This window comes from Triticum urartu, chromosome 5 (assembly GCF_003073215.2).
Source record: "Triticum urartu cultivar G1812 chromosome 5, Tu2.1, whole genome shotgun sequence".
Lineage (NCBI taxonomy): Eukaryota > Viridiplantae > Streptophyta > Magnoliopsida > Poales > Poaceae > Triticum > Triticum urartu.
The window spans coordinates 319,330,109-319,356,717 of NC_053026.1; the positions used below are offsets into that span (position 1 = coordinate 319,330,109).

Below are 26,609 nucleotides of genomic sequence, written 5' to 3' on the forward strand. Positions count from 1 at the left end.
ATGGACTTTGATTAACTTGCCCATTGATCGGCGAGCCATTAAGATTAAATGGATCTTCAAGAGGAAGACAGACGCTGATAGTAGTGTTACTATCTACAAAGCTAGAATTGTCGCAAAAAGGTTTTTGACAAGTTCAAGGTGTTGACTACGATGAGAGTTTCTCACTCGTATCTATGCTTAAGTCTGTCCGAATCATGTTAGCAATTGCCGCATTTTATGAAATCTGGCAAATGGATAAACAAAATTGCATTCCTTAATGGATTTATTAAATAAGAGTTGTATATGATGCAACTAGAAGGTTTTGTCAATCCTAAAGGTACTAACAAAATATGCAAGCTCCAGCGATCCATCTATGGACTGGTGCAAGCATCTCGGAGTTGGAATATATGCTTTGATAAGTTGATCAAAGCATATAGTTTTATACAGACTTGTGGTGAAGCCTGTATTTACAAGAAAGTGAGTGGGAGCACTACAGCATTTCTGATAAGTATATGTGAATGACATATTGTTGATCGAAGATAATGTAGAATTATTCTGCAAAGCATAAAGGAATGTTTGAAGGAGTTTTTCAAAGAAAGACCTCGATGAAGCTGCTTACATATTGAGCATCAAGATCTATAGAGATAGATCAAGACACTTGATAAGTTTTTCAATGAGTACATACCTTGACAAGATTTTGAAGTAGTTCAAAGTGGAACAGTCAAAGAAGGAGTTCTTGCCTGTGTTACAAGGTGTGAAGTTGAGTAAGACTCAAAGCCTGACCACGACAGAAGATAGAAAGAGAATGAAAGTCATTCCCTATGCCTCAGCCATAGGTTCTATAAAGTGTGCCATGCTGTGTACCAGATCTAATGTATACCCTACATTGTTTTTTGGCAAGGGAATACAATAGTGATCTAGGAGTAGATCACTGGACAGCGGTCAAAATTATCCTTAGAGGACTAAGGAAATATTTCTCGATTATGGAGGTGATAAAAGAGTTCATCGTAAAGAGTTACGTCGATGCAAGCTTTGACACCGATCTGGATGACTCTAAGTCTCGATCTAGATACATATTGAAAGTGGGAGCTATTAGCTAGAGTAGCTCCGTGCAGATCTTTGTAGACATAGAACTTTGCAAAATACTTACGGATCTGAATGTGACAGACCCGTTGACTAAAATTATCTCACAAGAAAAACATGATCACACCTTAGTACTCTTTGGGTGTTAATCACATAGCGATGTGAACTAGATTAATGACTCTAGTAAACCCTTTGGGTTTTGGTCACATGTCGATGTGAACTATGTGTGTTAACCACATAAAGATGTGAACTATTGATGTTAAATCACATGGCGATGTGATCTAGATTATTGACTCTAGTGCAAGTGGGAGACTGAAGGAAATATGCCCTAGAGGCAATAATAAAGTTATTATTTATTTCCTTATATCATGATAAATGTTTATTATTCATGCTAGAATTGTATTAACCGAAAACATGATACATGTGTGAATACATAGACAAACAGAGTGTCACTAGTATGCCTCTACTTGACTAGCTCGTTGATTAAAGATGGTTATGTTTCCTAGCCATAGACAAAGAGTTGTCATTTGATTAACGGGATCACATCATTAGGAGAATGATGTGATTGACTTGACCCGTTCCGTTATCTTAGCACTTGATCGTTTAGTTTGTTGCTGTTGCTTTCTTCATGATTTATACATGTTCCTATGACTATGAGATTATGCAACTCCCGTTTACCGGAAGAACACTTTGTGTGCTACCAAACGTCACAACATAACTGGGTGATTATAAAGGTGCTCTACAGGTGTCTCCAAAGGTACTTGTTGGGTTGGCATATTTCGAGATTAGGATTTGTCACTCCGATTGTCGGAGAGGTATCTCTGGGCCCTCTCGGTAATGCACATCCCTTAAGCCTTGCAAGCATTGCAACTAATGAGTTAGTTGCGGGATGATGTATTACGGAACGAGTAAAGAGACTTGCCGGTAACGAGATTGAACTAGGTATTGAGATACCGACGATCGAATCTCGGGCAAGTAACATACCAATGACAAAGGGAACAACGTATGTAGTTATGCGGTCTGACCGATAAAGATCTTCGTAGAATATGTGGGAGCCAATATGAGCATCCAGGTTCCGCTATTGGTTATTGACCGGAGACGTGTCTCGGTCATGTCTACATAGTTCTCGAACCCGTAGGGTCCGCATGCTTAAAGTTCGATGACGGTTATTGAGGGAGTCCTGGATTAGGGGGTGTTCGGACTCCTGGACTATGAAGATACAAGATTGAAGACTCCGTCCCGTGTCCGGAAGGGACTTTCCTTGGCGTGGAAGGCAAGCTTGGCGATACGGATATGAAGATCTCCTACCATTGTAACCGACTTTGTGTAACCCTAACCCTCTCCGGTGTCTATATAAACCGGAGGGTTTTAGTCCGTAGGACAACGTACACATCAACAATCATACCATAGGCCAGCTTCTAGGGTTTAGCCTCCTCGATCTCGTGGTAGATCTACTCTTGTACCATATCATCAATATTAATCAAGTAGGACGTAGGGTTTTACCTCCATCGAGAGGGCCCGAACCTGGGTAAATCTTCGTGTCCCTTGCCTCCTGTTACCATCCGGCCTAGACGCACAGTTCGGGACCCCTACCCGAGATCCGCTGGTTTTGACACTGACATTGGTGATTTCATTGAGAGTTCCTCTATGTCGTCGCCGTCAGGCTCGATGGCTCCTACGATCATCAATAGCGATGCAGTCCAGGGTGAGACCTTCCTCCCCGGACAGATCTTCGTCTTCGGTGGCTTCACACTGCGGGCCAATTCGCTTGGCCGTCTGGAGCAGATCGAAAGCTACGCCCCTGGTTGTCAGGTCAGATTTGGAGTTTAAACTACACGGCGGACATCCGCGGGGACTTGATCTTCGACGGATTCGAGCCACTGCTGAGCGCGCCGCACTGTCACGACGAGCGTGATCTAGCTCTGCCACTGAATAGTGCCCTGGAGGCCGCACCCACATCGGCTTCGACCCTTAATTCGGAGCCAACTGCGCCGATCGAGGATGGGCGGTTGGACGCCACCTCGGGGGCTGTGACCCCAATGGCGATTGAGCCGAACACCAGCCCCGTACTCTGCGAGACTCGTGACTCCAAGGAGCCGGACTCCTCTTCGGACTCCGAACCCTCCGCGCCCCTGCCGATCGAATCCGATTGGGCGCCGATCATGGAGTTCACTGTCGCGGACATCTTTCAGCACTCGCCTTTCGGCGATATCCTGAAGTCACTGAAGTCTCTCTCTTTATCAGGAGAGCCCTAGCCGGATTACGGTCAGCAAGGTTGGGGTACGGACGATGAAGAAATTCAAAGCACACCCACCACCCACTTTGTAGCCACTGTCGATGACTTAACCGACATGCTCGACCTCGACTCCGAAGACATCGACGGTATGGACGCAGATGAAGGAGACGATGAAGAACCAGCGCCTATTGGGCCCTGGAACGCCACCTCGTCACATGATGTATACATGGTGGACGCACCAAAAGATGACGACAAGGAGCGGAAGGACGCATCGAAGGCTTGTTCCCTCTAAAAGCAGTCAAAGCGGCGATGCAAGCGCCGCCCCAAATCCCGCCCCGACAGAAATAGCAATCACACAGACCCAGCGCTAGAGCAGGGCGAACCGCTGCCAGACAGCGGCAATCCGGATAATCAAACCAAACAAACAAATCCTATCAAGGATCATGGTTCGTACGACATAACGCCGGACAGGCACCCGGAGCAGCAGACTGCCCGTAAAAGGCTTGTTGCCACTGCGAGGAGTCTGAGAAAGCAGAAGCAAAGGCTCAAGGCCGCGCAAGACACACTCCAAGTCAGATGGAGTAAAATACTTAACACAGCAGCAAGGTACGGCGACAATCGCCCCTACAAGAGCTACCCAAAGCGGAAGCTGCTACCCGAATTCGATGAGGAGGCCTCAGACCCCCCACAACCAAATATCAAAGCAGCCACCTGGTCGGATGGACGACCACTCTACCAACACAGAGCGGCATACAATGCCGCTCACCATGAAACACGCAACCAATGCGAGGGCTCGCACCCAAAGAACGGTGCAACAAGATCAATCTATGGACCACGCAAGCGCGCCCCAGCATACAATGAAACACAACAAACATCCGAACAACGCGGTACACCTAGCTACAGGGGTGCCACACACCCCCTATGTTTCACCGATGAGGTGCTGGATCACGAATTTCCAGAGGGATTCAAGCCCGTAAACATAGAGGCATACGACGGAACAACAGACCCTGGGGTCTGGATTGAGGACTACATCCTTCATATCCATATGGCTCGAGGAGATAATCTCCACGCCATCAAGTACCTACCCCTCAAGCTCAAAGGGCCAGCTCATCACTGGCTCAAAGGCCTCCCCGAAAACTCCATTGGAAGTTGGGAAGAGCTCGAAGACGCCTTTCGGGTAAATTTTCAAGGGACTTATGTCCGACCTCTGGATGCGGACGATTTGAGTCATATAACTCAACAGCCCGGAGAGTCAGCCCGAAAGCTTTGGAACAAGTTTCTTACTAAAAAGAACTAGATTGTCGACTGTCCGGACGCCGAAGCCTTAGCGGCTTTCAAGCATAGCGTCCGTGACGAATGGCTCGCCAGACACCTCGGCCAAAATAAGCCGAGAACGATGGCCGCATTAACAAACCTCATGACCCGCTTTTGCGCGGGAGAGGACAGCTGGCTAGCCAGATGCAGCACCAGCGCCCCCAGTACATCTGAAGTTAGAGATGGAAACGGGAAATCATGGCGCAACAGCAATAACAAACGCCGGAATAAAGAATACGGCACGAAGGGCACGGCAGTAAATGCCAGATTCAAAAGCTCCCGGCCAGGACAAAAGCCGCCCACTAAAGGCACCAGGGATGAATTGTCCAGCCTCAACAAAATTCTGGACCAAGTATGTCAGATTCATAGTACCCCTGGTAAACCTGCTAATCATACCCACAGAGAATGTTGGGTCTTCAAGCAGTCCGGCAAGCTCAACGTCGTACATAAGGGGGAGGATATACCAAGTGAAGACGAGGATGAGCCCCCCAAGCAAGACCCGGGGGAGCAAAAGCAATTTCCACCATAAGTCAAAACAGTAAACGTGTTACACGTAATCAAGGGAAAAAACAAGGCGGCACTCCCAGGAAAGTATACCCAAGTGCCTGTCACCACGAAGTCCTGCCACTGGTCATCTCAACCGATCACTTTCGACCATCGTGATTACTCAGCAAGTATCCAACACGCAGGATGGGCTGCCCTGGTATTAGACCCAGTAATTGGCGGATATCAATTCACAAGGGTCTTGATGGACGGCGGCAGTAGCCTAAACCTAATATATCAGGATACAATCCGCGGGATGGGGTTAGACCCAACGCAAATTCGCCATAGCAACACTACCTTCAAAGGAGTAACGCCAGGCCCAGGGGCTCGTTGTACGGGCTCCCTCCTACTACAAGTTACATTTGGCTCCTCCGATAACTTTCGTCGCGAGCATTTAACTTTCCACATCGCTCCGTTTCAAAGTGGTTATCAAGCACTGCTCGGACGCGAAGCTTTCGCTCACTTTAACGCAATACCACACTACGCCTCCCTCACACTCAAGATGCCCGGTCCACATGGCATCATCACAGTGCACAGAAACATCAAGCGATCTCTACGCGCCAAAGAGAGTGAGGCTGCCTTAGCCGCCGCACACTAAAGGCGCCCGGACAAGCGAAAGCATCCAATAGGTCGTCAAGACCTCATATACAACTAATCAAGTCCGGCGCCGCTATTTATACGGAAATAAGTGGTCACACCCCTATTTGTCAATACAAGGGGCTCAATGCGCGCAGACAAGTGGCAATTTCTTATCATCTTGAATTATACATGGTTTATTTGAAAACTATCCTTTTGCACGACAACTTTTTCACTTAACTTCCTCTCTTTTACAGACGATCATCGTGCTACACCCATCCAGGATACGGCACAACGGAGACACAGGCGCAAACGTGCAGCAGGGACCCGCTCCAAGGATTCTTTTTAGATTAAGACCCTGCGTAAACCTTTTTTACTGTCTCTTGTTGATACATATCCACCGTTGAGAAGGATTCTGACGTCTTGGCATGTGGCCACGCCAGAACAATGCATGTACCTGGACACACGGGGCTTCTCACAAAGACCACTATTAAGGCCCGGTTTATACCACAAAGACCGAATACCTTAGGGAGTGTTCGGCGTCGCGAGTTTGGCCCTATATGCATCATCTCCGAATCATTGTCTTTGGTCAAATGTTGGGTTTGCCCGGCTCCTGTGTTTTGGTGCCTTACGTTCCGCCTTGCCGTCTAAGGTAGCACCAGGAGACCTACGGCGATTGTGCCCTGGTTCATCCGGACGAGCACCTCAGTAGAGAAAGCCGAAAACTGACTGTCATGATATAGCTTGAGACTGGTCAACCACTCGATGACCTGTGGGAATGTTAGAATTCCTCCGCCTTAACGAAGGGCCATTTCCCGGCCAGGCATGTACGCACCCCGAGATCAGGAGAGTGCGGAGCCACCAGGGGCTATCTAGTAGCCCCACTGTCAAACTCCTATGGCTAAGTGAAAGTGCTAAAGCATTATAGTCCGGTTGCCTCGCTCGCTCCGCTATCACCTCCTTAATAGGACCAAGACGTTGGGTTAAGTGTGAATGCATGTTTTTGCGAACACCTCCGCATCATATGCGTGAGGGTTGAAGCCGACGGCTGCAATCTTTCAGGTTATACACATGTATACATAAACAGCCGCCCAGGAGGCATCATATTACTTTCAGGAAAAAGTATAAAAATAGCCTCATAAAATTTTATAAAAGCATTTCGCTTACAATGAGATTACATATCACTCAAACATAATATTTTTTGAGCACTGGGTGTCTATCAAACAGGCACCCTCAAGAACTTCTTCAAAGTAGTGCTCGGCAGCCTTTCGACCTATAGCCGAATCCCGTGCTGCAACATTGGTAGCATCCATCTCCGCCCAATATGCCTTAACACGGGCAAAGGCCATCCGTGCGCCCTCTATGCACACCGACCTCCTCATCGCATCAATGCGCGGCACCATGTCAAGGACCTACTGCACCAAGCTGAAATAGCTGTTCGGTTTTGGCCTTCCCGGCCATAGCTGATCCACAACAGACCTCATGGAGAGTCCGGACAACCTATTTAGTTCGGCCCATTCGGCTAATTGGTCAGTCAATGAAGGTGGACGCTCGGGAGAATGGAATTGTCTCCAAAACAGCTGGTCTACTCCACGGTCCGTCTGACCCTGGAAGTACTTGGCCGCATCGGCAGCGCTCGCCGCCAAATCCATATACGCATCCTCCGAACTCCACAGCCGATCCAGAGGGGCATACTATGGATCTCCGAATTTCCTCCGCAACATAAAGGATTTCCCAACTACAATATCCCCGGCTTCCCGCAGCTCCTCCTTCTTTGCCCTCATAGCAGAGCGGAGATCCTTTTTCGTCGCAGCAGCCTTCTCAAGGTCCGATGCCTTCGCTTGGTTTTCCTTTTCAAGAACCCAGCAACGGTCGGCGCCGGCTTTTAATTCTATAGCCATCTTGGCCATCTTGTCTCGGGTCTCTCCATGTGCGGCCTTCTCGGCTTGCAACTCTTCGGCCGCCTTCACAGCAGCCGCATTACCTAATCTCGCTTGTTCCTTGGCTCGGGCAAGTTCTTCCCGCAAGGCTTCAACAGTGGCAGCTCCATCTGCAGTCACAACATATTTAAGATACTGGCATCATGCTGCTCTTCCTATGTGGCGTTTACTAGATACTGACACTTACCGTGTGCCTCGTCAAGCCTTTTGTTAACAAGCTCGATGTCGGCTTCTGCCGCATCCAACTGCCGTTCTAAATGGGCAAACTCGCTAGTCCGGCTAGACACCGGAGCTTCCATCACCTGCACATAAAGGAAGTATGGTTATTTCCTGGAAATATGATCCTCTGTTGGTTGTTGTTTCCGACGACAACCAGAGTCTCAGGGGCTACTACCTACACAGGGCACACCTAGCATGTGTAGGATTATCATACATTCTTTTACGTACCTCAAAGCCTGTCAGTAGACTCATAAAAGCTTCATGCAATCCGCTTTCGGCGGACGATATTCTCTCCATCACCGTATTCATCATCACACGGTGTTCATCTGAGATGGCCACTCGCCCCACCAACTCCCTCGGAACATCTGATCACACACTAGACAAGGACGGACTCTTTTGTCTGCTCCCTTCGGGAGCCGGACACTGGGAGCTTCGGGGGTCAATGAGATTATCTTCTGGCCTCACCGGACTCGGAGAGGCCCTCCGCGACGACACTTCAGGGTCGCCCGCTTCTAGAGCGGAGGAGTCCGGAGGAGGCGTTTCGCTCTCCATCATCTCTGGAAGAAGATCCCCCGAAGATGAGCTCATTTGAGAAGGGCTAAGGCCCGAACTACAAAATATATGTGGTGGTTATCTTCTCAGAAGAAAAAAATGGCATATCTGTACTATTAAAGGTATTTCGGGTCACTTACGACTCGTGGGAGAATTGATCCCCCCACGGACTTTGTGCGGCAATAGCGCCCCCCAAGGTGGGACCCTCTGTGGGAGACTTCTTCTCCCGTTTGGAAGCTTCGGCTTCCGAATCCCCGGGCGCAGTCCTTTTCCTCTTCTGGTCGCCTTCCCTCATGGAGACGCTCTCTCCCTCGGCTAGAATGGGCAGCGTTGGGGGCCCGCGTCCGCCCACATTATCCTCCATAGTATCTTCCTTCAAGGGCTCCGGGCAAGGTGCGGTCTGGAGCATCTTTTCCAATATCGGATTTTCCAAACCCTCAGGGAGGGGGGCCGAACACCGAATCAACTTCGCCTTTGTTAGCCAGTCCTGGTCAAAAAGCGAACTCTCAGAAATAACTTCGTAACAAAGTAGAGAAAGTATGTTCGGCCGGAAGATGCCTTACCTGTTCGGCAGTGCGGTTACTACTCAGGCCCACGTCCTCGGCGATTTCCGGACACTCCGTCTGAGGTCCGAAGAATGACTTGTAAATCTCCTCGTGCGTCAGGCCGAGAAAATTTTGAATGGCACGCGGTCCCTCGGGGTTGAACTCCCACAGGCGAAGAGGCCGGTGTTTGCAAGGCTGGACTTGACGAACCAGCATAACCTGTATCACCGCAACCAAACTGAAATCTCCATTGAAGAGATCTCGAATGCGGCCTTGCAGTATAGGCACGTCCTTCACTGGACCCCAGCTCAGACCTCTGCTGATCCACGACATCAGCTGTGGTGGGGGGCCCGAGCGGAAAACAGGGGGGCCGCCCACTTGGCACTTCTAGGAGCCATGATGTAGAACCACTCTTGTTGCCACAATTCAGACACCTCTGGGATGGAACCTTTGGGCCACGGAGCTCCCGTCATCTTGCGTATTGAGGCACCTCCACACGCTGCATGTTGCCCCTCGACCAGCTTCGGCTTCACTTTAAAGGTCTCGAGCCATAGGCCAAAGTGAGGGGTAACCCGGAGGAAGGCCTCGCACACGATAAAAAATGTCATGATATGAAGAAAGGAGTCCGGAGCTAGATCATGAAAATCTAGCCCGTAGTAAAACATCAAACCCCTGACGAAAGGATCCAGGGCAAGGCCTAGGCCTCGGAGGAAGTGGGAAACAAACACGACGCTCTCGTTGGGTTCGGGGGTGGGGACGGCCTGCCCTCGGGGAGGCAGCCGATGCAAAATCTCGGCGGTCAGATATCTGGCCTCCCTCAACTTCTTGATGTCTTCTTCCGTGACGGTGGAAGGCATCCATCGGCCTTGAAGGCTAGATCCGGACATGACTGAAGGTTCGGGGCGCTTGACCTGAACTTCGGGCGTTTTGAGCTTGAGGTGGGGGAAGGATTCGATGGGGGGGGGGGGGGGGGGGATAAAAGCCTTGTCCCCTTTATAAAGAGGGTGAATATCAAGCGTCCTCTCCGTGCCCGTTTGGACTTGCCTATAATATAGGAGTCCTAGACGCGGTTGGGTTACCCACGCCCGTATTGATGAGAATCCCGGGATAAGGGGACACGATCTCTGCTTTAACAAGACGTGCCAAGGAAATCTCCTCACATGACGCGCTGAGGTGGGATAATGAAACGACTCGGATAAAGGCTTGGTCGTGGTGTGACACGCTACGGAATACGTCAGCAGATTAGATGGGTGTAAATATTATTCTCTCTATGGCAATATGTGGAAACTTATTTTGCAGAGCCGGACACTATCTTTGTGTTCAAAATCTTCTACGAAGTACTTGGAGGAGGAACCCGCCTTGCAATGCTGAAGACAATCTGCGCGCCGGACTCGTCGTCATTGAAGCCTGGTTCAGGGGCTACTGAGGGAGTCCTGGATTAGGGGGTGTTCGGATAGCCGGACTATACCTTCATCTGGACTCCTGGACTATGAAGATACAAGATTGAAGACTCCGTCCTGTGTCCGGAAGGGACTTTCCTTGGCGTGGAAGGCAAGCTTGGCGATACGGATATGAAGATCTCCTACCATTATAACCGACTTTGTGTAACCCTAACCCTCTCCGGTGTCTATATAAACCGGAGGGTTTTAGTCCGTAGGACAACATACACATCAACAATCATACCATAGGCCAGCTTCTAGGGTTTAGCCTCCTCAATCTCGTGGTAGATCTACTCTTGTACTACCCATATCATCAATATTAATCAAGCAGGACGTAGGGTTTTACCTCCATCGAGAGGGCCCAAACCTGGGTAAAACTTCGTGTCCCTTGCCTCCTGTTACCATCCGGCCTAGACGCACAGTTCGGGACCCCCTACTCGAGATCCGCCGGTTTTGACACCGATAGTTATATTATGAGTTTATGTGTTTTGATGTACCGAAGGAGTTCGGAGTCCCGGATGAGATAGGGTACATGACGAGGAGTCTCGAAATGGTCGAGACATAAAGATCGATATATTGGACGACTATATTCGGACATCAGAAAGGTTCCGAGTGATTCGGGTATTTTCGGGAGTACCGGGGAGTTATGGGAATTCGTATTGGACCTTAATGGGCCATACGGGAAAGGAGAGAAAGGCCTCAAAGGGTGGCCGCACCCCTCCCCATGGGCTGGTCCGAATTGGACTAGGGAGGGGGGGGCGCCCCCTTCCTCCCTTCTCCTTTTCCCTTCCCTTTCCTTCTCTCCTACTCCTACTACTTGGAAGGGATCCTAGTTCTACTAGGAAAGGGGGAATCCTACTCCCGGTGGGTGTAGGACTCCCCTAGGGCGCGCCATAGAGAGGGCCGTCCCCTCCCCTCCTCCACTCCTTTATATACGTGGCCAGGGGGCACCCCATAGACACAACAATTGATCTCTTGATCTCTTAGCCGTGTGCGGTGCCCCTCTCCACCATAATCCACCTCGGTCATATTGTAGCGGTGCTTAGGCGAAGCCCTACGTCGGTAGAACACCATCATCGTCACCACGCCGTCGTGCTGACGGAACTCTCCCTCAAAGCTCGGCTGGATCAAAGTTCAAGGGACGTCATCGAGTTGAACGTGTGCAGAACTCGGAGGTGCCGTGCGTTCGGTACTTGATCGGTCGGATCGTGAAGACGTACGACTACATCAACCGCATTGTGCTAACGCTTCCGCTTTCGGTCTATGAGGGTACGTAGACAACACTCTCCCCTCTCGTTGCTATGCATCACCATGATCTTGCGTGTGCGTAGGAAATTTTTGAAATTACTACGTTCCCCAACACTAAGTTGGGACACCCCTGCAGGGATTTGAACTTTCGAAAGCCGTGCCCGCGGTTATGGGCAGATGGGAATTTGTTAATGTCCGGTTGTAGAAAACATGACACTTTAATTTAATTAAAATGCATCAACCGCGTGTGTAACCGTGATGGTCTCTTCTCGGTGGAGTCCGGGAAGTGAACACGGTGTTGGAGTAATGCTTGATGTAGGTTGTTCTAGGATCACTTCTTGATCATAGTTGTTCGACCGTGCTTTGCCTTCTCTTCTCGCTCGCTTTTGCATATGTTAGCCACCATATATGCTAGTGCTTGCTGCAGCTCCACCTCACATACCTTTTACCTACCCATAAGCTTAAATAGTCTTGATCGCGAGGGTGTGAGATTGTTGAGTCCCCGTGACTCACAGATACTTCCAAAACCAGTTTGCAGGTGCCAAGGATACTGTGCAGGTGACGCAACCGAGCTCAAGGAGGAGCTCGATGAAGATCTCGTTCATTGGTTGTTTCGTTCTAGTTGATCAGTAGTGGAGCCCAGTTGGGGTCGATCGGGGATCTGTGTAGCATTTGGGATAGTCTTCTTTTATTTTGGGTTCCGTAGTCGGACCTTGATTGTATCTGGATGATGTAATGCTTTATTCATGTATTGTGTGAAGTGGCGATTGTAAGCCAACTATGTATCTCTTTCCCTTATGTATTACATGGGTTGTGTGAAGATTACCACACTTGCGACATTGCTTACAATGCGGTTATGCCTCTAAGTCGTGCTTCGACACGTGGGAGATATAGCCGCATCGTGGGCGTTACACTTGGGGATGCTATGTTTGATGAAAATGACATGTTTGAGAATTTATTTTCTGCAATTAATGTTTGTCCCAAGCTTGGGGATGCTATGATTAATGAAGATGATATTTTTAGTCTCCCGAGTTTTGATGAGCAAATTTACTATGATGATAGCATGCCTCCTATTTATGATGGTTATATTGATGAAAGTGGGTATGGAAGAGTGTCAACTTTAGGAAGTAATGATCCCACTATTTTGGAGGGTGTTGAATCTTATTTTAACAATTATAAAAGTGGATTTGGAGAGGTTATGACTTTATTTAGTAATGATTCCACTATCTTGGAAGAGGTTTCTATCGATTATGATGAGAACAAAGTTGCTACTTATGATAATTATTGTGATGATACTTATGCTATAAAAATTAGTGATGATTATATTTATAAAACTTGTCATGATTATTATTACCCTTTTTCTGAACATTACTCTTTTAATGTGGAAACAATTTATAGTATTTGAGTTTCTTATGATACTCCCACTATTCCGAACGAGAAGAATTTTGCTTATGTGGAGAGTAGTAAAATTTCTATGTTTGTAGATCATGAAAAAAATGCTTTATGTGATGGTTATATTGTTGAATTCATTCATGATGCTACTTAAAATTATTATTAGGGAGGAATGTATGCTTGTAGGAATTGCAATAATATCAAGTTTCCTCTCTATGTGCTTAAAGTTTTAAAGTTATGCTTGTTTTACCTTCCTATGCAAGTTGATTCTTGTTCCCACAAGTTGTTTTCTCACAAAATACCTATGCATAGGAAGTGGGTTATACTTAGATGTGCTAGTCATATTCTTCATGATGCTCTCTTTATGTTACAATTCTTATCTTTGATGTGAACATCATTGAAATTATCTTGCCTAGCTAGGGGCGTTAAACGATAGCGCTTGTTCGGAGGCAACCCAATTTTATTTTTGTTCCTTGCTTTTTGTTCCTATTTAGTAATAAATAATTCATCTAGCCACTGTTTAGATGTGGTTTTATGTTTTAATTAGTGTTTGTGCCAAGTAGAACCTTTGGGAAGACTTGGGTGAAGTCTTTGTGATCTTGCTGTAAAAAACAGAAACTTTAGCGCTCACGAGATTAGCTACCATTTTTCACTGGAGAGTGCTATTAAGTTGATTCTTTTTGAAGATTATTAATAGACAAATTACTCACGTCCACCAATTTATTTCAGAATTTCATGAGTTCCATAAGTATATGTTTGATACAGATTACTACAGACTATTCTGTTTTTGACAGATTCTGTTTTCTATCTGTTGTTTGCTTATTTTGATGAATCTATGAGTAGTATCGGAGGGTATGAATCATAGAGAAGTTTTAATACAATATATATTATACTAATATGAATTTATAATGAGTTCACAACAATACCTAAGTGGCTATTTATTTTCTTATACTAACGGAGCTTACGAGTTTTTTGTTAGGTTTTGTGTTGTGAAGTTTTCAAGTTTTGGGTAAAGATTCGATGGAATATGGAATAAGGAGTAGCAAGAGCATAAGATTGGGGATGCCCAAGGCACACCAAGGTAATATTCAAGGACAACCAAGAGCCTAAGATTGGGGATGCCCCGGATGGCATCCCCTCTTTCGTCTTCGTTGATCGGTAACTTTACTTGGAGCTATATTTTTATTCACCACATGATATGTGTTTTGCATGGAGCGTAATTTTATTTTCTTTTATTTTTCTTGCTGTTTGAATAAAATACCAAGATCTTAAATTATTAAATGTTAGAGAGTCTTCACATAGTTGCATAATTATTCGACTACTCATTGATCTTCACTTGTATCTTTCGGAGTAGTTTGTCATTTGCTCTAGTGCTTCACTTATATCCTTTTAGAGCACGGCGGTGGTTTTATTTTGAAGAAATAGATGAACTCTCATACTTCACTTATATTATTTTGAGAGTCTTTTAGAACATCATGGTAATTTGCTTTGGTTATGAATTTAGTCCTAATATGATGGGCATCCAAGAGGGGTATAATAAAAACTTTCATATAAGTGCATTGAATACTATGCAAAGTTTGATACTTGATGATTGTTTTGAGATATGAAGATGGTGATATTAGAGTTGTGCTAGTTGAGTAGTTGTGAATTTGAGAAATACTTGTGTTTAAGATTGCAAGTCTCGTAGCATGCACGTATGGTAACCGTTGTGTAACAAATTTGAAACATGAGGTGTTCTTTGATTGTCTTCCTTATGAGTGGCGGTCGGGGACGAGCGATGGTCTTTTCCTATCAATCTATCCCCCTAGGAGCATGCACGTAGTGCTTGGTTTTTGATGACTTGTAGATTTTTGCAATAAGTATGTGAGTTTTTATGACTAATGTTGAGTCCATGGATTATACGCACTCTCACATTTCCATCATTGCTAGCCTCTTCGGTACCGTGCATTGCCCTTTCTCACCTCGAGAGTTGGTGCAAACTTTGCCGGTGCATACAAACCCCGTGATATGATACGCTCTGTCACACATAAACCTCCTTATATCTTCCTCAAAACAGCCACCATATCTACCTATTATGACATTTGCATAGCCATTCCGAGATATATTGCCATGCAACTTTCTGACGTTTCATTAATTATGACACGCTTCATCATTGTCATATTGCCTTGCATTATCATGTAGTTGACATCGTATTTGTGGCAAGGCCACCATGCATAATTTATCATACATGTCACTCTTGATTCATTGACCATCCCGGTACACCGCCGGAGGCATTCATATAGAGTCATACTTTGTTCTAGTATCGAGTTGTAATATTTGAGTTGTAAATAAATAGAAGTGTGATGATCATCAGTAATAGAGCATTGTCCCAAAAAAAGAGAAAGGCCAAATAAAAAAAGGCCCAAAAAAGAAAAAGAAATAAAAAGGGGTAATGCTACTATAATTTTTCCACACTTGTGCTTCAAAGTAGCACCATGATCTTCATGATAGAGAGTCTCTTATATTATCACTTTCATATACTAGTGAGAATTTTTCATTATAGAACTTGGCTTGTATATTCCAACAATGGGCCTCCTCAAGAGCCCTAGGTCCTCGTGAGCAAGCAAGTTGGATTCACACCCACTTAGTTTCTTTTGTTGAGCTTTCATACATTTATAGCTCTAGTGCATCCGTTGCATGGCAATTCCTACTCCTTGCATTGACATCAATTGATGGGCATCTCCCTAGCCCGTTGATTAGCCGCATCAATTTGAGACTTTCTCATTTTTTGTCTTCTCCACACAACCCCAACATTATATTCTATTCCACCCATAGTGCTATATCCATGGCTCACGCTCATGTATTGCGTGAAAGTTGAAAAAAGTTTGAGATTACTAAAGTATGAAACAATTGCTTGGCTTGTCATCGGGGTTGTGCATGATGAGAGCATTTTTGTGTGACGAAAATAGAGCATGACCAAACTATATGATTTTGTAGGGATGAACTTTCTTTGGCCATGTTATTTTGAGAAGACATGATTACTTAGTTAGTATGCTTGAAGTATTATTATTTTTATGTAAATATTAAAAAAATTTCTTGAATCTTATGGATCTGAATATTCTTGCCACAATAAAAAGAATTACATGGATAAATATGTTAGGTATCATTCCACATCAAAAATTATGTTTTTATCATTTACCTACTCGAGGACGAGCAGGAATTAAGCTTGGGCATGCTTGATACGTCTCCAACGTATCTATAATTTTTGACTGTTCCATGCTATTATATTATCAACCTTGGATGTTTTATATGCATTTATATGCTATTTTATATGATTTTAGGGACTAACCTATTAACCTAGAGCCCAGTGCCAGTTTCTGTTTTTTCGTTATTTTTGAGTATGGCAGAAAAGGAAAACAAAACGGAGTCCAATTGACCTGAAACTTCACGGAACTTATTTTTGGACCAGAAGAAGGCCATGGAGTAAAAGAGTTGGGCCAGAAGAGTCCCGGGCTGCCCACGAGGGTAGGGGCCGCGCCCACCCCCTAGGCGTGCCTCCCTACCTCGTGGACAGCCCAGAAACCCCCTGACTTGTTCTCGACACCAAAACCTCTTATATATACTGAAACTTCCAGAAAGAAACCTACAGCGGGAGTTCCGCCGCCAGAAGCCTCCGTAGCCACCGAAAACCAATCTAGACCTGTTCCGGCACCTTGCCGGAGGGCGGGAATCCCTCTCCGGTGGCCATCTTCATCATCTCGGCGCTCTCCATGACGAGGAGGGAGTAGTTCACCCTCGGGGCTGAGGGTATGTACCAATAGCTATGTGTTTGATCTCTCTCTCTCTCTCTCGTGTTCTTGATTCAGCACGATCTTGATGTATCGCGAGCTTTGCTATTATAGCTAGATCTTATGGTGTTTCTCCCCCTCTACTCTCTTGTAATGGATTGAGTTTTCCCTTTGAAGTTATCTTATCGGATTGAGTCTTTAAGGATTTGAGAACACTTGATGTATGTCTTGCATGTGCTTATCTGTGGTGACAATGGGATATCATGTGATCCACTTGATGTATGTTTTGGTGATCAACTTGCGAGTTCTGTCACCTCGTGAACTTATGCATAGGGGTTGGCACACGTTTTCGTCTTGACTCTCCGGTAGAAACTTTGGGGCACTCTTTGAAGTTCTTTGTGTTGGTTGAATAGATGAATATGAGATTGTGTGATGCACATCATATAATCATACCCACGGATACTTGAGGTGACATTGGAGTATCTAGGTGACATTAGGGTTTTCATTGATTTGTGTCTTAAGGTGTTATTCTAGTACGAACTCTATGATAGATTGAACGGAAAGAATAGCTTCATGTTATTTTTACTACGGACTCTTGAATAGATCGATCAAAAAGGATAACTTTGAGGTGGTTTCGTACCCTACAACAATCTCTTCATTCGTTCTCCTCTATTAGTGACTTTGGAGTGACTCTTTGTTGCATGTTGAGGGATAGTTATATGATCCAATTATTTTATTATTGTTGAGAGAACTTGCACTAGTGAAAGTATGAACCCTAGGCCTTGTTTCAACACATTGCAATACCGTTACACTCACTTTTACCACTTGCTACCTTGCTGTTTTTATATTTTTAGATTAAAAAAACCTATATCTACCATCCATATTGCACTTGTATCACCATCTCTTCACCGAACTAGTGCACCTATATAATTTACCATTGTATTGGGTGTGTTGGGGACACAAGAGACTCTTTGTTATTTGGTTGCAGGGTTGCTTGAGAGAGACCATGCTCATCCTAAGCCTCCCACGGATTGATAAACCTTAGGTCATCCACTTGAGGGAAATTTGCTATTGTCCTACAAACCTCTGCACTTTGAGGCCCAACAACGTCTACAAGAAGAAGGTTGTGTAGTAGACATCACTATCTAAAGGACTACGATAGATCCCCTATACTTGTGGGTCATCAGCTTCCGCCCCACAAGCACCGACGAGGAGGAGCAGTGGCAGCTTGCGGCAATCGCTCGTGAGTTCTGATGGCTCGAGAATTTGTGACTTTTTATAAGAGGCTTTGACTTGGTTTTCATTGGGTTTTCATTATTTTCGGTTATTTCTAATGCTAAACCTTCATGAGAGAATAAAACTCGTTTTTTCATTGTTTGGCAGGAAAAATGATTTATGAAAGAAAACCAAGGAAAATTACACCAAATTAAACCAAATGGGGCAACTTCAATGTTGAGAGTTTCACCACCAGGCGCACCAGAACAAAAAACGGCTAACCATATGAGCGCATGCGCCGTACCAGGCGCCAAGGATTTCTTATCATCTATGGGAATTGGGGACAACTTCTATGAAGGCAACATACACATCAGAGAGATCTAGCCACCGCCACTTCATCCAGAACAAAGAGAGAAGCGATCCGGAGAAGAAGAACCGCCGAAGATTCTTCTTACTTTGTTCTTCCACCCTCATACTCAACTCCATTTCATCATCACCATTGTAAGAGTAATTCCAAGTTGTAAGATCAAGGTGTATAATTCTATTTATACTCATGTGGAGATTGAGACTTGTCGAATCAGGATCTTCACGGTATTATTGATATGGTTTTCATGGATTTATTCTATATGATGATCAGTTATTCTCTTCCGGTGTGTGAGTAATTCCCCTAGGCGTGGGAGATGTATGTGAATGGTAAGACTCATTTGTGTCTATTCAATATGTCGTCATTTGTGTTCATATTCTTATAATTTGTCTACTACGTTGTTATACTATGGTGAATGCTATGCATGTTGTCCAATTTAAGGGCCTAGACAACATGATCTAAAGACCTAAACAAGTAACACATATTGTTTAGGAAATATGCGACCTCTGACGTGATAGGTGGAGACATCTATGAGGATCGAAGAAAATATGAGATAACGTTGATCCATCAAACTTAATGCAGGGTTTCGGTTTAACAACCTTAATTGTGAAGGCGACCACGTTGTGGCAACGTCGAAGGAGGACCATGGTGTGGAATGTAATCCCGCGATGAGGAGTTCCATAAGCCAATGGTGATCCGCCTACCGAATAAGCAAATCAAATACTAAACTCATGGTACAAGGTAACTGGAATTACCGTCGCACTAACTGGAACATAATAGAAATTACACCGAGATTCGCAGAAAAATTTACTTTCGATGCACTTTTCAATAGATCCGTGCTCTTTTGAAGAAAAAAAATACTCTTTGTTTGAGAATTCAAGAAAAATGCTAACTGGACAACGGTTGAAAAGAACTTGACTGCGGTTTCTTAAATGGGGCGGCTTTAAGAAAAATGAGAGTATGTGGTAAGGAACTCTGGCCTTTAACTTACAAACATGTTTTATTTTTCTGCGAATGAACTTGCACGCAAGTTGTATAAGTAGCCCATGTGTCTAGACGCAAGACCCTTCAAAATCATTGTTACGAATTAATGTCCAGGCCCAGCCTTGATTTTGATTAGAAAAAATAAAAAAAGAACAAAATTTATTTTCTTAACAACCTATCAAACCCAGCAAGGCACCTTCCATTTGGTAGATATACAGCTATATACGCGTAGCACAATCCATGTACTTCAAGGACACCAAGCTTGGAGCAATGGCAGAAGCAGAGATGGAGAGCTCGCCGAGATCTCAGCCCAAGCCATCAGACCAAGAAGAAGAAGGGCAAGCGAAAGGAGAGGCGAAGCAAGGAGGATGGATCACCCTCCCCTTCATAGCTGGTTAGTGATCTCTCCCTCATTTCCTCTCTTCCCCACACAATTAACTCTCTCCCGAGGGGGAAAAAACATGTGTACATGCGTGTGTTTTGTGTGAGCATGCACGCAGGGAGCATGGTTGGGCTGGGGCTGGCCATCAACGGCACCACCAGCAACCTGCAGATTTACCTCATCAAGGAGTACAACGTGGAGAGCATCGACGCGGCGCAGATCGCCAACATCGTCCGCGGCTCGCTCAACCTCGTCCCCGTCGCCGGAGCCATCCTCTCCGACTCCTACTTGGGCTGCTTCCCGGTCATCCTCGCCGGCGCGGCCATCAACGTTCTGGTGCGTGCGTGCACGTGACGTGCTTCCTCTGTTCAAAGCTTGTGCAGACTGCAGTATACATTTTGGAATTTGAAGTAGTGCATAGGCTGGAGCAGATCCACTATAATCCTTTAGCAAATACTCCTCCCGTCTCATAATATAAGGCGTTTTCACAGTTCAATATGAACTGAAAAACATCTTACATTATCGGACGTAGGTAGTGCATAGCAAACTACCTATATGGATTAGGTTTGATATCATTTTGTCTAGGTGATTTATCTCATTGTTGATCAAATGACTAACATGCCTAAAAAGTAGCCTCGGAAGCATGAAAGAAACTCTTTAGCTGAATGATAAAAGAGTGAAATATCTCATTAATCCATTAACTCAAAGTATTTGCACAATTTAAGCTAAAAACTCAAAAAAAATGATCAGATTTAGACTATAAACTCATTTATGCAACAATGAGGCCAAAAATGGTTTGGGAGGGGAAAAAAGTCCATCCACATGGCTGCCAGGTGAGCGTACCTTTTACCACTCGCACTAGAGTTCATGTTTATAGGACATGTGAAGAAACAAAGTAGCTCGTAGCGGGTTTCAAAAAATTGAGAGCCTTAAGGAAAGGACCATCATGTTGGCGGTAGAACGCGATGTGGTTTATTTGTAAAGCGGGTTACATAAATATTCTGGTGAGTAATAAAACTTAATGTTTGGAACTGCTTAACTTTCATTTCTCATGGTTTGAATGCACAATTCCAAAGCTCAACTTTTGTTTCTCATAAACGAGCAAAATTTGGTTGAGGGAGCAGGTTTTCATAATTTACGCCAATGCCAATATGGATGGGATTAGTTGCGTGAAATCACCACTCCTGTTTTTAGAAGAAGTATAGATATAGAGTATTGTTTGATGTGCAACACACATAATTAAAGCTTGAAATCAATACCAGTAGACATTATAGACTTATAGTTGTCATGTCTCACTCTCTCCACAAAACAACCACACGTAATTATACAAACAAGACCACTTGACATTGATGCGATGACGTTGACAACTAACAATATCAATTATGTTTCTGGCAACAACGTCCATGGGTATGCTCCTTTCATTTCCAACAACCAATGATTTTTATTTATTTATTTTGTGGGGGAACAACCAACGATTTGTTACCAGTGCGACCATTTCAATCTAACACTAGTTAGTACGATGGATCACGTGCACCGTTGGATTGCATCATCTTTATTACGATGTGTCAAAAACAATTGGTACGGATTTCATCGTGTGGCTCACAGTGGTGTCGTATCAAAATCAGACTTCAAAACATCATATGCACATCAGTTTTGTTCTACATAAAACAATTCTTGAGCATTGCCATTTATAGCGGATATGACATGGAAACGAAGTTTTGATGGAAACCGGTGAAAACCACGTGAAAGTGATATTTTGAAGTTTCAAAAAAATCTCAAAAAGGAAAAGGAAAAACAGAATGTTAAGAGCATGTGAAATTCCCAAACACATTATCATTTACATGATACAAAAAAACAGCATTGAATAGCGTCGTGCAACAATTAAACATCGATATTCATTCCTGAATTTGCTCTTTTCATAGCTCCAGTAATGTGTTTGAACTTGGAATTTCGCATGCAATAGAACATCCACAACATCCTTTTTTTTCAAAATTTTCCAAAACTTTCAAAGTGGTTTTCCACAAAATTTTATCTCAGCTTGGTTTCAATGTGATATTCTCTCTTGAACAATTGTTTATTCTTGCCGCAAATAAAGAACAATTGTTTATTCAATTAGTGCTTGTTTTTTAGAGCACTGTTAATAATTAATTACGTGCCCATCCAATGTCATTTTCCAGTCCTTCGTGCTGTTCACTCTCTCAGCGGCCCTGCCGTCCCTGCGGCCGCCGTACTGCCCGGCGCCGTCCGCCGTGTGCCAGCGCGGAACGGCCGGGCAGCTCGCCGTGCTGTACGCCGCGGTGTCCCTTCTAGCCATCGGCACCGGCGGGACGCGTTTCAACGTGGCCACGATGGGCGCGGACCAGTTCGGCGGCGCGCGCGACCAGGACACCTTCTTCAACTGGTACTTCGTCTTCCTCTACGCTTCCTTCCTGATCGGCGACACGGCCATCGTCTACATCCAGGACGGCGTGTCCTGGGCCCTGGGCTTCGCCATCTGCCTCGCCGCGACGGCGTTCAGTCTGGTCCTGTTTCTCCTCGGCGCGCGGTACTACCGGATGCCCGCGCCAAACGGCAGCCCATACTCCGAGCTGGCCCGCGTCGTCGTGGCCGCCGTGCGCAAGGCTCGCGTCCATGTCGGCGCGCTAGGTCCCGTGCCGTACTACGTGGGAGACAATGCTGTCGTGGACTCGGCCGGCGAGGGCGCTCCAAGCAAACGATTAAGGTTGGCGCCATTCCCGTATTCCAATTTCTGGAAGAAAGATGAGTAGCGTTGGTACGTGCTGACCACTCGTGTTCATGGCATCTTGCTTGCAGCTTTCTTAATCGTGCCGCCATGATCACCGCCACCGAGGACCCCATTGATGATGCGTCTGGCGGCCGTTGTGCAAGCGGCTGGAGGCTGTGCAGGGTGCAGCAAGTGGAGGATCTCAAGTCTCTGCTCGGCGTCCTCCCACTGTGGTCGTCTGGTATAATGCTCAGCGTGTCCATCGGGGTGATGATCGGCATGATCATCCTGCAGGCTCTCGCCATGGACCGCTCGCTCGGACCGCGCTTCAAGATCCCAGCAGGATCCATCACCGTCTGCTCGCTCGTGGCCTTCATCGCCGTCACCCCGGTCCTTGACCGTGCCGTCTTCCCGCTCTGGCGCAGGATCACCGGCATGCCGCCGTCGCCGCTGCAGCGCGTGGGGCTCGGCCACGTCGTGAACATTGCGGGCATGGTGGTCGCGGCTCTGGTGGAGCGCCGAAGACTGAGCGTCGTGCACGCACACGGCGGCGCCGATGCGCCGGCCGGCTGGGTCACCCCCATGTCCGTACTGTGGCTCCTGCTCCCTCTTGGTGTCGTGGGGATCGGGGAGGCCCTCCACTTCCCCGGAAACATGGCCTTCTACTATCTGGAGTTCCCCAAGACGTTGCGGAGCTTGGCGACGGCCATGGCGCCGCTGCTCATCGCCATGGGGTTCTACCTCAGCACGGTGTTCGTCGACGTGGTGAGGCATGTCACGGCGTGGCTGCCGGGGAACGTAAACCAGGCGAGGCTGGACAACGTGTACTGGACCGTGGCTGTGGCAGTGACTGTGAACTTTGGCTATTTCCTCATTTGTGCCAGCCGATATAAGTATCAAAACCAATCGACCACCGTGGTAATGTAAAAAAGGATTTGCAGGCTGAGTCTTGAGCTATTATTTTCATGATGAAGTGCCTGATTTCCTTTTTCCTTTTGAGAAATTATGAGGGCTTTTTTCTTTGAGAAATTATGAGGTGCCTGGTTAGATTTGGTTTGTCTTCTTCTTGTCTTAGCCTGATGGGCTTCGTTTGTGGCGAAACACAGGAATCCATTTTTGAGCCCGAGCTCATCTGAGTTTTTTCTTTTTGCATGGAAGATGTTTGAGTGCGTGAGGTCCGTTTCAATTTTCAGCTTGTTCAGACAGACATTTGCGTAGCTCTCAGTAAAAAAAGAACGGTGTTAGTGAGTAAGCAGACATGCAGCGAATATCAACTGCTGAGTTGGTACCTGCAGGCTGTTCACTGACTGCTGGTTTGATCATGTTTTTGTGTGTAATGGCTTGAAACAAATGAAAAAAAAATCCACATATGATGAAGTGCCTGATTTCCTTTTTCCTTTTGAGAAATTATGTGGGCTTTTTTCTTTGAGAAATTATGAGGTGCCTGGTTAGATTTGGTTTGTCTTCTTCTTGTCTTAGCCTGATGGGCTTCATTTGTGGCGAAACACAGGAATCTATTTTTGAGCTCGAGCTCATCTGAGTTTTTTCTTTTTGCATGGAAGATGTTTGAGTGCGTGAGGTCCGTTTCAATTTTCAGCTTGTTCAGACAGACATTTGCGTAGCTCTCAGTAAAAAAAGAACGGTGTTAGTGAGTAAGCAGACATGCAGCGAATAGCAATTGCTGAGTTGGTACCTGCAGGCTGTTCACTGACTGCTGGTTTGATCATGTTTTTGTGTGTAATGGCTTGAAACAAATGAAAAAAAAATCCATATATGAGGTCAAAAATTGTGGCTAGAACATGCAGCAAAAAAATAATGGCCCATGCAGGTCTCGATTATGAGGGCTTTTTTCTTTGAGAAATTATGAGGTGCCTGGTTAGATTTGGTTTGTCTTCTTTTTGTCTTAGCCTGATGGGCTTCGTTTGTGGCGAAACACAGGAATCCATTTTTGAGCCTGAGCTCATCTGAGTTTTTTCTTTTTGCATGGAAGATGTTTGAGTGCGTGAGGTCCGTTTCAATTTTCAGCTTGTTCAGACAGACATTTGCGTAGCTCTCAGTAAAAAAAGAACGGTGTTAGTGAGTAAGCAGACATGCAGCGAATAGCAACTGCTGAGTTGGTACCTGCAGGCTGTTCACTGACTGCTGGTTTGATCATGTTTTTGTGTGTAATGGCTTGAAACAAATGAAAAAAAAATCCACATATGAGGTGGAAAATTGTGGCTAGAACATGCAGCAAAAAAATAATGGCCCATGCATGTCTCGATTACGAGGGCTTTTTTCTTTGAGAAATTATGAGGTGCCTGGTTAGATTTGGTTTGTCTTCTTTTTGTCTTAGCCTGATGGGCTTCGTTTGTGGCGAAACACAGAAATCCATTTTTGAGCCCGAGCTCATCTGAGTTTTTTCTTTTTGCATGAAAGATGTTTGAGTGCGTGAGGTCCGTTTCAATTTTCAACTTGTTCAGACAGACATTTGCGTAGCTCTCAGTAAAAAAAGAACGGTGTTAGTGAGTAAGCAGACATGCAGCGAATAGCAACTGCTGAGTTGGTACCTGCAGGCTGTTCACTGACGCTGGTTTGATCATGTTTTTGTGTGTAATGGCTTGAAACAAATGAAAAAAAAAAATCCACATATGAGGTCGAAAATTGTGGCTAGAACATGCAGCAAAAAAATAATGGCCCATGCAGGTCTCGAACCTGCGACCTTCGCGTTATTAGCACGACGCTCTAACCAGCTGAGCTAATAGGCCAACGTGACAACGGAATGAAATTACACTAGCTTTACTAACACAAGATCAGTCCTAACTACAAACTATGCAAGGTTTAAATTTGTTTTTAGAGAGAGATTACGCTCAAATTCAAATTAATAAAGCTCCAAACTGGTACGTACAAATTTGTGGCTGGATCTGGATGTAGTAAAAGTAAAAGATCTATCGGTTGCGCCAGATGATCCACGAAGACACAACCATGAAGTCCTGAACCATCGTCCGGTCAGCGCCGGCGGTCCCTCCTTCGTCTCAACCAGAGGAAGAAGAAGACAGAAGCGAAGAGGAGCGCAAAGACGACGACGAATAGCAGCAGCATGAGCTCCCCATGCGACTTGTAGCTCCTCTCATCGTCCACCATCTGCGGCAGCGTGCTGCCGTACTCTGCCGCCGGAGCAGACGACGGCGCCTGGGCCTGGCCACCGCCGGAGACCATGGCTTCTACGCTAGCTAGTGCTCCTGATCCTGTGATATGAACACATATCTTGTAAGTACATGAGCAGCTGGAGAGAGACCCATCACAAGTTGGACGGAGTTACGTGAACTGTTGGGATTGATGAGAGGAGAGCGAGTGAGTGGGCGACTGACCTGCGTGGTCGTTTCGTGTCGCCAAACACAGCCATATCTAGTCATCCATCTACATCAGGATGGCGACCCATCTCATGAGCCACTCCGCTCCGTACAACATTAATTAATCTACTTTGTTTTGCGAATGAATTTACTATTAACCTTGGGCATTTTTATCTGGATCCGACCCACAAGCTAAAAAAAGCATACGGGGTTTCAGTGATTAACACTATGAAAAGGCACATATATACATTAAGCTAGGCTATCGTATTTTTCTTGACCCTGTTGTGACCGTAGAACAATTGTTCTACGGTATTTTATATAATATAAACAAAGTACAAAGTACAAGACCACACAACAAATCACCCAATGCCTGTTCTAGGTATCATAATAAAAAGAATTACAGAGTCTGTACAATCCACTGGTCTATCTTTGCGGCCTTGGCTTCCTTTGATCTGAGTTTGATGTGTTGAATGCCTTCCTGAATATAGAATTTCCAGGAGTTTAAACTAGGAGGTGAAGATGTGAAAATCTTGTCATTCCTAACCATCCAGATGGCCCAGCAACCCATGATAATGATCTCCATAGCCAAATCCTGGGGAAGAAGCGCAATCATCATTCCAATCTCATCGTAGGTCGAAATACCCCTCTGTTTGTTTGGGAGGATACAGTTCCAGCAGTTTAATGCAAAGTGGCAGTCCCAGAACAGGTGAATTAAAGTTTCTTGTGTCCTGTCCAAGCAAAGAGCATAGTTGTAGTCTGGCAAATACATGTTTT

The 26,609-nt window shown here is 45.6% G+C and overlaps 1 protein-coding gene, 1 long non-coding RNA gene and 1 other non-coding gene across 3 annotated transcripts; 1 reads left to right on the forward strand and 2 right to left on the reverse strand.

Annotated features, from left to right (window-relative positions):
* Positions 1-19,494: 19,494 nt before the first annotated feature.
* On the forward strand, positions 19,495-23,466 carry LOC125508797 (protein NRT1/ PTR FAMILY 2.3-like). Its single transcript, XM_048673594.1, has 4 exons — positions 19,495-19,790; positions 19,897-20,114; positions 21,956-22,500; positions 22,593-23,466. Exons 1-4 carry the CDS (start codon positions 19,637-19,639, stop codon positions 23,428-23,430), a joined length of 1,755 nt encoding a protein of 584 aa, XP_048529551.1. The 5' UTR covers positions 19,495-19,636; the 3' UTR covers positions 23,431-23,466.
* Positions 23,467-25,176: 1,710 nt separating this feature from the next.
* TRNAI-AAU lies at positions 25,177-25,250 on the reverse strand. The gene has a single exon. It is a non-coding gene; the product is annotated as a tRNA-Ile (tRNA).
* A 12-nt stretch (positions 25,251-25,262) lies between these two features.
* LOC125555951 lies at positions 25,263-25,857 on the reverse strand. Its single transcript, XR_007304962.1, has 2 exons — positions 25,805-25,857; positions 25,263-25,730 (listed from the first exon to the last, which is right to left on the reverse strand). It is a non-coding gene; the product is annotated as an uncharacterized LOC125555951 (long non-coding RNA).
* Between the last annotated feature and the right edge of the window lie 752 nt (positions 25,858-26,609).

Excerpts from the sequence above, each read along its gene's own strand:
- LOC125508797 (XM_048673594.1), top strand. The coding sequence starts at position 19,637 with ATGTACTTCAAGGACACCAAGCTTGGAGCAATGGCAGAAGCAGAGATG. Across the intron at positions 19,791-19,896 it reads CACCCTCCCCTTCATAGCTG|GGAGCATGGTTGGGCTGGGG; the intron begins GTTAGTGATCTC and ends GCATGCACGCAG. Across the intron at positions 20,115-21,955 it reads GCGCGGCCATCAACGTTCTG|TCCTTCGTGCTGTTCACTCT; the intron begins GTGCGTGCGTGC and ends GTCATTTTCCAG.